Here is an 11,686-nt window from a genome sequence, read left to right on the forward strand (position 1 = left end):
AAAACCACAAAAACAGAAACACACAGACATTAATTCCCAAGGAAGCAAAGCCATGGTTTGTGGTACTTCTGCAGACAGCCTGACACGTTACGGCCAGAACTCCTTGCAGCTGCCTGTGACCAAAGTACTATGTCTCCCTTGAAACGATCATATCTCTTTGTTTGACGGTGGTTGGTTTTGGGGGTGTTGTTTAGGTTTTGGGGGAAGGTTGTTTAGGTTCTGGGTGGTGAGGTTTGGTGTTTTTTTAATCGGGATTTTGTGGGGATGGGGTGGAGGGTGTTGATAAAACCTCCTCATTCATCACGTGCATCCAGGGAGACCCAGGCAGCGAAAGCCCCTTGCGCAAGCCAGGTACTGACGGGTGCGCAGCTGAGCACTAGATTCCCAGTCACCGCTGAGCTTCTGGCAGGCATTAGTGTTCCTCACCGTTCCTCTCCCATTAGTGTGAAGCTTAACCACTAACCGCTATCCCAGAACCACCTGCAGCCTTTCACTACCAATAACCAAGCTTCGATCTCAGCCACACGGATTCACTGACTCTCAAATCTGGAAATCCAGCTGGCATCAACACAGCGGTTCGTGATGTAGCCTGGAGAGCAATATTCAGAGCAAGCTCTGTGTGCTTGCAAGAGGCACGTTACCTGTTGGACAGCATCTCCCAGCCGCATGATGTGGGCAGACTGCCCGCTGACCTGGGCCTTGGAGGAGTACAGGAGGATGTTGAGATCTGCCACGTTCTGAAACTTGGGGTGATTTTTCTCACTGGGATCCACAAAGTGCTCAATTTCTGCCATGGTGAATTCCCTAATGGAAACACAACCGACCACATGTATTCACTATTCCACGTGTTAGCCACAGCCCTCCGACAAATGATTATACAGTTAAGATTTAGCCTCTCATAAGGCGAGTCAGCAGTTTAAAAACATACATAAAGCCAGAGCCAAGACTATGTACAGACTGGAACATGAACCAGTCTCAGTGTTGGATTTAGTTTCACCTTTGACTTCCTAATAGACTATGTACAAATTCACCTAGAGACCTCCAGGCCACGGTTATCTCTGCTGTGGTTCAGAGCAGCGGATATCACCTTGGGAAATACTCCCAGAAGTTCTCTGGAGTTTTTCCAGGCTGCTGGGATGCCCACATTAGACACAGACATTTCCTACAGCATCAGTCAACAGTCATCCACTGAGTAATCCAGTAGCCTTACCCATACCAGAGGTGCCCGAACTGGCCTGGTGAGGTGACAGTTCCTTGAAGACAATGACACTGCCACATTGGGCAATGGTGTACGCTCTGGTTTAAGACCTTGTCTTTAATACATCTACACTCATAGGCTGAAATCCCTTCATGTTGAATCAGCTTGTTACAAGAACCTTTAAAAACCTCTGGATAATCATTAACCATAAATCACAGGCATCGGGACGTAATTTGCTGCGACAGTGTAACAGCCACTAGTAAACGTGCCAGAGTAGAGTTTATATTTGACTGAAAATGCATTTCATGAGAAAAGTTCTCATTTCCAGGGGTGCAAGAGAGAACAGGCTGGGGAAAGTCCACAGCGTTCCCTTAGTGCCAACGAGGCCGCTGCTTCTCAGTGACATTTACAGCTCCATATGACTCAATTACCCAGTTTCCCACACGTCCTGGCAGAACGACTCTGGCTGTGCATGGGAGCTCCTGCTCCACATTAGATGGAAGAGAGTTCGCTTCAGAACAGCTCAGTTCAACCACAGCGACTGCCCTTAACGAAGCGCAATCGTCACCTTCATCTGAGACAGAGAGCTTTGACAGTAGTTCTCAGCAACCCTGAGCTTCCCTGCCCGACTCATCCTGGGGGACAAACACATGCCCCGAGTCAGGTGCTCTCACAACTTCCTCTCTGCTGTAAGTTGCAGAACTGCACAATCTGAACTAAAACACGGCTGCAAGGTCATTCCAGATTTAAAACAAACCACTTGAACGTAATTAAACACGCAAAGCTGCATGTTCTGTAACAAATGCATCTTCCCTTAACGTGATTTGTGTAGGTTATGATGGAAGCCACATTTTCTTAGTAGAATCGAGTTTAATCTACGTGTTTCTACTACAGCAGCCACTTCAGAGATCCCAGTTCACACCAGCCAGTCTTGGAATTCTGTAGGAAGGGGAAGCGTGCAGTACCTCACTCGGATAAGGCCGGAGCGGGGCGAGATTTCATTCCTGAAGGAATTCCCAATCTGGGCAGCAGCGAAAGGCAGTTTGCCTTGGTTAAACTCCAGCAGACGTTTGAAGTTGAGGAATATTCCCTGTGCAGTTTCTGGCCTCAGATAGCTGAAAGGAGATGGGGGAGAGGGAAAATCAGGAGGGTAAAAGGGTGGGGAGAGCAGTGAGAAAAGATAAACAGAGTTATTATAAAACTTAAGGGCAGTACTTTTTCTCCTGAGTCTCTAAACTCCAGACACAAAACAACAAAGCAATAGACCAAGGGGAAAAAACCAACAGACGCCAGCTGCCGCCCTAACACAGCGCTCCTCCACAGCTACGGCCAGAGGTGAGCGGGATGACTTGGCTGCTTTTGAGATGCAAGCATGGAGTGGAAAAAGGCGTTTGAATGAAATACAGTGGCCAATGACATCAAAGAAGTCACAGGGAACGCACTTGTCTCGTGGCCTTTCCTCTGCGGGCCTGAGCTGGACCAGGCTGCCTACAAACACTGACTGTGTGGGCAAACCGTGACTGCAGCGCTGCGGCTACGTGAGCAACACAGCGGCTTTAGTGTAAGGCCCCTACATCCCCGACGGTGGGCTGAGACGCCCGCCGGGAACACCACCCACACAGACCGCCTCACGTACTGCCCTGGAGAACACGGGGCAAGGATCCCTGATCCCATCACCACCTTCTCTCTTCAATGGAGGTTTTAGTTCTAGTTCCAGAGACCCCAACTCAAGGCAGCAGCCTCTACACACTCACCATAAACACCGAGTAAATGATGCTACCACTGGATCACCCAGCTGAGTAACTTCATCCTGCAACAGGAACACTGAGGCACGTTCTCTATAGCCATGAAGCTGCTGACAGTTGGGGACCCAGCGTTAACTGGCTTCACGGAACCTACTCCCACCAGCCGGGATCCACACAGTCTGGCTGCTTCAAGTGTTTTCGCAATTCTGCAACACCTCCACGTTTCTCCTACCTCTCCCCAGGAGAGCAAGGAATGCCAAACTGCCAGAGAAGACTGGGACTGAAAGGCAGGGGAAGGCTACTCAAGAAGGAATTGCACATTTCAGTCCTGTTGAGTCTTCATTTTTACTCCAAGTGTTCTATGAAGAAGGGAAGTGTGAGCAGAATGAGATTAGTACCTACCCAGGCATGTTTCCTCCAGGCCCAATGGAAGTCTTGAACATCAGATTGAAAGAAACAGGAGGGGACAGGTCATTCCCAGTGACCGGTGACTTCACATTGTAGTTCACAAAGAGATCTGCAAGTTCTTGCTGGCCATAATTGTCCAACTAGCATCAAAACACAGGAGGATTATTTTAATTACTAGAAAAGGTATCAGGAATTAGGTCCTCTTCATCCTTACTGAGCATGATCCACAGCTCTGAATCACCTGCCCAAGATATTCCCTTTTAACCTAGACTTTCAAGCAAGCTGAAGCTTGAACCACTGATAGAAAACCACACTGCACATCCACAAACCCATTTTAACCACAGAGAAGTCTGGAATCTCGATAGAAATGCAAGTACTGAGCATGAGTGGGTGTAAAGCAGAAGAAAAGTCATCGGGCCTGCACCACCACCCACCAGCGGCTTCTTTTGAACAGTCGCAGCTAAAACATGGGAACAGTGTGTTGGGACAGAAAAAATACAGCTGTGAGAGAGAAGAGAGCTGAAATTTCTGCAGGGCTTTGTCTGCATTCACTTCTTTCTTCTGCTGCAAGAAACACAATATTCAAGCTCCACATCACATCGAGCTGCTTTAGGGCTGTTGTGCATTTTACGTACCTGCAGCACAGGGCTTCTTGGGTAAACATTTTCCATTTTCTCTGAAAACAACGTGGCAATGACTGGACGCTTTCAGCAGTGGGATACATCAGCCCCTTCCAGGCCCCCCCGCCTCCCCTTTCCCTGGAAGACTGCAATCAAGCAGCAGTAGAAGCACAGACCTAACTGCAGTCTAACTGGGCAAGAGCCGCAATTTCTGGCATTTTTTGTGCGTTTACATCCCAGCATTCAAATGTAGTTTCTGGACTTAAATACCATAAAGCTTCTATACTGAACAGCACAGCAATGATGTAACACTCAAGCTTAAAATCAAATCAGCTGCTTCTAGAATTAATTGTCACGATCCTTCATATATCAGAGAAAACTCCAGACAGGAGCTAAAAAGGGGTTTATTGACAGACAGAATCCCCTAAAGGATGGTCAAAGCAGTGTAGTGTGGGAAACCTAATGACAGCTGCTCAGTGGTGCAATACACTGGAAAAAACCCAGCTGCTCTTTCTAGAAAGAAACAGCCATTCCCTGCATGGGTCAAAGCATCCTTCCTACAAGTCATGAGAAAACAAACATTAAAAACAAAGTAAGAAAAACAAATAAAAAAAAAGGCAAATGTCTGCACAGCTGCTTGGAGCACCAATTATATTCACAGTAAACACAGGAAAAATCTGTGCAGGGTGATAAGAGACGGGGGAACAAACCTCAAGCGCTTCAAAGCTGAGGCAACTTTAAACCATACTAAACGTATCAATCACTAAAGTGATTCAGAACCACCCTGACAAAACTTCTCATCCGTCTCCAATCCTTTGTACCATAATTCCACAGTGAGGGATTTCCGAAGGAAAACGGGGGACTTGGAAGAAACAGGTTTTTTGCCAGGATGTGAAGCAGAACAGAGCAGACCAGCTCCAAGGACGGAGCTTCAGCCCCACCAACCCAACATTCAGGAGACTAATACAGTAGCAGTAACTCTCCAAAACTGCAGCAGGAGGGAGATGTGATTAACCAGCAAGTTTGCAGTATTTGTTAACCAGCAAGTCTGCAGTGTTTAGGAGCAGGTACAGCCCAACAGGTATCTCTGAGGCAAAGACATCTGAGGATCTTCAGAGACCCAGAGGGACCTCGTCTCTGGGCTCAGGGCACTGCCCTTCCTCTCTCACACACAGCTCCCTGAAGCGGTCACCTCCCCAGGCAGGCACCTACCTGTGTTAGAACGTTTTCCATTTCGGCCTTTTTCTCTGCTGTGCACTTCTTGTCAGACATGAGCTTCTGCAGGTGAGCTGGGAGCAAGACAAGTCTGCAGTGAGTTTACACCCAGGGTCTTTTTGTAGACCCTTTCTCCTTATTTTCTTTCTACAGAGATTGGAAATGAAAAGCAGTGTCTGATCCCGAGCCAGCAAGGCTAATTTTATCCAAATGCCTCAGAGGCACGTAGGGAGTTGGTACAGCAGGGTTAGGTAGTGTTCCAGTTTAAAGCACAACATCCTCCGTGAGACACAAAGGCAGACAGCAATGCCAAGACTTCCCACTCCCATTTGGAAAAGGAAGAGTCTAGAAAACCAGTGAGCACAACCCACTGGAACCTGGAGCGGAACTGTCCTTCCTTTCACAACGAGCTCTATGGGAAAACATTTTCAAACAGGTTTCTTATTGCTAAGATTTCTTCATGGGATTTTTTCTTTTTAACAATTTTTAGTCACTAAGCAGACAGGAGCGTGAGGACTTGTTTCCATTTTGAGGGCATGCCTGAAGTCCATTCAGCACTCCCAAAAGCCAGCTGAGTTCTGAGGTACACAAACATCAGCAGCTGCCGTGGAACAGACCTTCGCAGAGGGAAAGCGAGCTCTGTCCCCTCAGACCATCACTACACCATTTCTCAGCTCTGGTCTAAAAGCAGCTGAAACTCAAGAAAACTAAGACCAGAACACAGCAGAGAAGAGGAGCCTCGTTATCCAGTAATGTTTTACAGCCTCATGACATGAGATTTTATAAAACAGAACCCAACTACGTATTTGCTAGAGATGCTGCACCTTGTTTAAGACACTAACACAACACTTGGGTGGAACTGAGAACTGAGGGGACCTTTGCTCTGGTATGATCACCGAACTGCAAACACTGAAACACTGGCTACACCAGCCGGCCTTTCTCAGAAAGACGCTCTTTTCCCATGTTTGTACCACTGCAAGAAACCCCCAGCCTGGGACAAAACCAAACCTTTTAAGAGATGATCAGCTCGAAAACATTCCCCGTTTTTCACATCTTTCACCATGAAGTCAGCAAACTTGTCTACGTGGCCAGAAGTCCTAGAAAAGATCATACAAAAAAAGGAAGATGAAAGCTGCCATCAGACAGCCCCTGTTTGATACCAGCGACCCATGAAAGCTCTGCCTGTTATGCCACGACCCATCTAAAGTAACGCAGTGGACTCAGCTCAGGCTCTCAGGCCAAAAGCTCCCGACAGCTTTAGCGAACCTGTGGGTAGTCTTAGAGGAGAAACAGGGAGGTGAAAGGGTCCAAAGCCTGAACTATGCTCTCACCCTGGACGACAGTCTGTGGGTAAGAAGAGGCTTCAATCCCCAGGGCTACAGAAGCACAGTTTGCATTTGGAGCTCAGTTAACACAGACTGGCATCCCTCCCTGGAGGGGAGCAGGATGGTCAATCAGCCTGGCCACTGTTAGAAACTACGACCCAGCCGTCCCAATTCAAGCAAGTCACCTAATCCTCTTTATTGCCACCTAGATGTTCTAGGAAAAGGGGCAATGGCAATGTCTCACCCAGTGGGACTGCTAGGGGACATGAAGACTCTCAGACACGGGTCCCACTGCTCTCCCTGACTTATGGAACAAGAGCGTCTCACTCTGACCTGTGCTCCGACACCTGATTTTTTCATGCTGCAACAGGGTATGAATTTGGGTGACCCAGTCTCAAGATCCCTGTGGGTAATTGCACAGAAGACTCTAAAAAGCAACTAAGACCAGAAAAGATGTTTTCTGCAGAAAACAAGACCCGTATTTACTTCAGAACCGGCTCTGGTGTGAGCATGGTACAGTCAATCTCCAGGATCTGCTCTTCCTGAATAAAGTGCTGTCTCCATGCTTGGATGATGTTGTTCTTCAAGGCACACCCAACCGGCCCGAAGTCATACAGACCACTGACACCTGCAAAGAGAAAGGTACAAAACTGTGGTAGGTGCAAGATGGTACAAACCTGCACTGTTTGGGGGGAATGTCCTCCCTTCTCCGTGGGAGAAACCCTCCCAACTTAAAAACCCCACCAACCTAAACCTCAGCTGGTTTAAGTCTGAGGTCATTTTCTGAGCATGAAACATCAGCTTCCCTGTGCTACACACACTAGGGAGCGTGGCTCACTGTGGAGAGCTTTTTACAGAAGACCCATGAGATAAAGGCTGAAAGGAAACTCTGTGGAGCACCTAGACAGACACTGCCCTATTGCCTGCTGGAGGGGTCCAGGAGGCCACAAAAAAGATCAGGGGGTGGAACCCCTCTGCTGTGAGGACAGGCTGAGAGAGCTGGGGGTGTTCAGCCTGGAGAAGGCTCCAGGGAGACCTCAGTGCAGCCTTTCAGTGATTAAAGGGGGCTACAGGAAAGACGGGGACAGGCTTTTTATTGGGGTCTGCTGCAATTCGACAAGGGGTGATGGGTTTAAACGAAAACAGGGAGATTGAGACCAGAGAGAAGGAAGACATATTTTGCACTGAGGGTGGTGAGCCCCTGGCCCAGGTTGCCTCGAGAGGTGGGAGAAGCCCCATCCCTGGCACCATCCCAGGTCAGTTGGCCCTTGGGGCTCTGAGCCCCCTGCTCTGGGTGCAGATGTCCCTGCTCCCTGCAGGGGGTTGGACTGGAGGAGCTTTGAAGGTCCCTTCCAGCCCAACCCATCCTGTGATTCCATACACTAACCAATGCAGTTCAGCTGCAGAGTGCACTGGGGTCTCAGGTAGTGGCAGAAGCTGAAAGTGATAAACACCTGCAACCAACAACAGTAGAAGCCACACTCCCTTCACCAATGGATGGTATTTTGTGGGAGTGAACTATCTGAAGGAGGAATCTGGATACAGAAGAATGATAATGCATGGGCCAAAGCACTATGTTATTGTCAGTAACAAAACATCACCAGTTCAGGCACAAAGATGAAAAAAAAAAATCAAAAAGCCAATAAAATAACTCTTGAGTATTTATTTTTGTACCTTAGGTGAAAGAGCAGTAACCGGGCAGGCATTGTGCTGCCCCCTGAGATGCTCAAATCCGCTCTCTGGAAAGGTTTAACAGCCACATTTGTTCACCTGGGCCGTAAAGTTCATTGACAAAGTTCACTATGGTGCCAGGTTCGGAAGCTCACAGCAGTTTTGAGCATTGTCTTGCCCAGAAAAGCTCAGACAGAGATGAATGGTTATGAGGAAATAAGCTGATCACCCCCTTATATGCTAAACCATCTACACTCCCCTGCAAAGAAACCCATCTTCTACAAGGTGATGCTCAGAACACGCATCTTCCAGTCTGCTCATTTACAATCAGAAAGCTAAAGACAAAATTTTGGCCTTTTCCCCGCCCAAAGACTTCAGAAAGGGGGAACTTTTGAGCGGCTTACACACCCAAGCGGGAAAGTTTAACGCCAGCTTAAAAAAACCCTTTCACGTTGCATGAATATATCACTGCAAGAGCGCAGCATTTCACACCGCTGGAAAGACCAGTCTGCTTGCCTAAAGGGCCCGAAATGTAAATGCAAGTCCGTACCTCCATAAATAGAAAAGGCTTGGTCATAGAAAAACCTCCTTTTCAGGGTGTCCTCCATTTTAGCTCTGTCCACGACGTCATCTTTGGGCTGCAAGGCCAGCTCCTGTAATCCAAGAACACCGAAAACAGTTAATAGCTCCTGTTCACAGCAGGAGGAGAAGTCCTCTCCAGTCACCACGGAGTCAAACGTCTGTAAAGACCATTTTGAAGCAGAAGTATCCTGCCGACACGTCCATCTCCCAAAGAGGAACAGTCAGAAAATGCAGTTACAGAGGGCTTCCACGCCAGCTACCTTCTGTGAAAACACTTTACAGCAGGCTCACTAATCTACCTGAAAACCTACGACTTTTTGCACCAACCCCATTAGTGAAGTCAAGAGACTTGACTTTCTCCAAGAAACATGGTTTGATAATTACAGCAGAGTTAAGCCAAGTCCAACAGATCAATTCAGCCCCTCCTCAGTGGCTAACACTGTCATTCTGAACGGCCTTTTGGTAACAAAAAGTATTGTATGACCAATCATTTCAAACTTTTCCTTTCTTAGCTTCTATAAAGACAAATAAACGTGTCTGATTTTCAAAGCACCAGGGCTCTGCTGCTCCCATGAATCAGTGTACGACAAGGAATAACTGCCCGAGAGACAGCAAGAGTCACAGAGAGCGCACCCCAGAGCCAGCACCGGAACAGGACTTTTAAAGCACGGAAAGGGGACCCCTTTGGCACCACATTTCACAGTGACCAGGGTTTCTTAACACCAAGGATGGCTTTTTGCCCCGAGATGGGCAGAAGATGAGCAGCAGTGACACAGCCCAGTTTTGAACTGGCAGGAAGAAACGGCCACAACAGAACTCCACAGAGCCTCTCTTCTGCTACCTGAAGAGGACAGTTAATGAACAGGGGCAGGAGTCAAAGAGACAGTCTCTGCTACCCAGCAGACACTCACAAATACAGTCATAACAGAAGGCAGAAAAGGGCCTCCCAAGAGAATAAAAACTCTGTATAGGAGCAGCATTGTCTACTGACTTACGATGTGCTTTGTGGATATGAAGAATTCTAAGCACTCAGCTGCTCTGCCCTGTTCTAAGCTTCCCATTCAGAGCTGCTCTGCCCTCTACGTGGGAATCACAGGGCTTGAAAATTGCGCCAGCGGCTGCTAAAGGAGCGTTCACACTGCTGCCTTCTGCAAGAGGTGCCAGTGCCTGTGAGGCACCGCTGGAAACACCAGCAAGAGAGAGAGACTCTACTGGGGCGCTGCACTGGCAAGGGCAGATGCTGTGTTTGCAAGGTCACTCCTCCAGGTCACCCCAGTTGTGCAACTGGCCAGCACACCCCTACGCTGCACCCTAGGGGCACACTTCCAGCAGCAAGGTGGGGCTCACGGGGATACCGGGTCTCCTAACCTGCCCTGCTGCCTCTCTGCACCAAGCTTCCGAGGGCTGGGAAGCCCCACTGGGAAAGCACATAGAAACGGTTCACTCCAGGACCCTCCATCCAGGGGTCACGCAATGGTTTCAGAGCACAGCTCGGTGCTGAACACCAAGTAAAAATGACCTCTGTTTGCGTGGGTTAAATGCCGTCACACCAGACATTCGCCTGACGCGACTCTGCAGGACAAATAGGGTCAGCTGGTTTCAGTTCAGGTACGCTCACATTCCCACAGTGAGGATTCGTTTAGTCACTCATTTTTAAGAGTCCCGTCAAAGCACAACTACAGTCATTTTCATATGAAATACACAGGAGGAAGGACTTTGCAGTCTCCTGGATCAATCCGCAGACCTGACTGGTTTTATGCTTTAGGAGGGTTTCTTCTGTTGTTTCAGTCTGAGAAGGGGAGGGAAGTTTGCAGGATAAGGAAGTTTATTTTTACTTGTTTATTGATTTAGAGATGAAACATTCCATCATTTCATTTGCAGAAAGACTTCTCAGAGCACAATCACATTTAATCCCTCTCTTTAGGGCTGAGGAAAACCAGAGGCGATTTGAAACATCTCCAAAAACTTTCTTCAAACTGCAGCAAAGAAACATGTTTCTAAACAAACACGTTCCATGCTAGTCCAGGAATTTAAATGCTACACAAAGAATCTGAAGATGAGACTCACTGCAGCGAGCAGCATGTCCTCTCACCGTTCACAAAGAAAATCTATACAGCAAACAAAGATTAGCAACGTATACACCGGCTTCCAGCTCTGACTGTGAGCAGCCTCAACTCCTATTTGCTTGTTCACTCACCGCAGTTTAACGCTAACAGATATTAGCAGAACAAATAAAGGGTGGAACTGCCTCTAGCTGGAAACTTGCAAACTCTTTCTGAAGTGATGGAGCCTGCCCTGCTGCGATGGTTTAGCCCAAGTGAATCCTGTGGAAAAGTGTCAAGTAGAGATTTCGAGGCTTTTCAGACAAAGCTGTGGAACTCTCGTTTAATTTCCAGACTCACCTTTGCTTCTAGAACCCTCTTCCGAGCTTTGAGCTCTGCTACAGCGATGTCTATGTCCACCTGGGGAGCTTTCTCTTCCTTCAGCTTCCTTACCAGCTCTCCCTAGAAGAAGACAAAATACAAGATAGAGGTTCTTACTTTGAATGCCAGAGACGAGAACTCTCCTTTCGGCCCCTCCTGGCAATGCAAAAGGAGGGGTTTGTCCTCCCTCCCCACTCTCCAGCAGGTCTCCAGAGGCTGCTTCAGCGGGTACAAGGGAGAAGCACTCATGCGTCTGAGGGGTAGCGGAACTAGGCACCATCAGAGAAATCCACCCCTCACACACCACTGGCAAATCCCAGACCTGTTACCCAATTCCACTGCACAAATGCACTCCTGTAAGCACCACTTCACACTGGACTTCCACAAATCCGAGTCTTCTGTCTCCCTGGATGCACTCAGTGGGATCTCAGATGGTTAATACAGGCTTTGGGCTCTCTTTCTCCCTAACAAGGCTTCTCTTCCTTCCACCCTTTCCCTA

At 48.1% G+C, this 11,686-nt stretch overlaps 1 protein-coding gene across 1 annotated transcript in view; it reads right to left on the minus strand.

The window, feature by feature from the left end:
* The window catches only part of GARS (glycyl-tRNA synthetase), a gene marked incomplete at its 5' end in the record, with an annotated part of 23,487 nt that extends 12,219 nt beyond the window's left edge, over positions 1-11,268 (minus strand). Inside the window, 8 exons of the mRNA XM_010137162.1 lie at positions 642-804; positions 2,164-2,313; positions 3,346-3,491; positions 5,184-5,260; positions 6,195-6,283; positions 6,998-7,139; positions 8,733-8,835; positions 11,167-11,268. Of these exons, the coding sequence (XP_010135464.1) occupies positions 642-804; positions 2,164-2,313; positions 3,346-3,491; positions 5,184-5,260; positions 6,195-6,283; positions 6,998-7,139; positions 8,733-8,835; positions 11,167-11,268 (972 nt within the window). The remainder of the gene's footprint in view (positions 1-641; positions 805-2,163; positions 2,314-3,345; positions 3,492-5,183; positions 5,261-6,194; positions 6,284-6,997; positions 7,140-8,732; positions 8,836-11,166) is intronic.
* Positions 11,269-11,686: the final 418 nt, after the last annotated feature.

The sequence above is a fragment of the Buceros rhinoceros genome, unplaced genomic scaffold, assembly GCF_000710305.1.
Source record: "Buceros rhinoceros silvestris isolate BGI_N320 unplaced genomic scaffold, ASM71030v1 scaffold12375, whole genome shotgun sequence".
NCBI classification, from domain to species: domain Eukaryota; kingdom Metazoa; phylum Chordata; class Aves; order Bucerotiformes; family Bucerotidae; genus Buceros; species Buceros rhinoceros.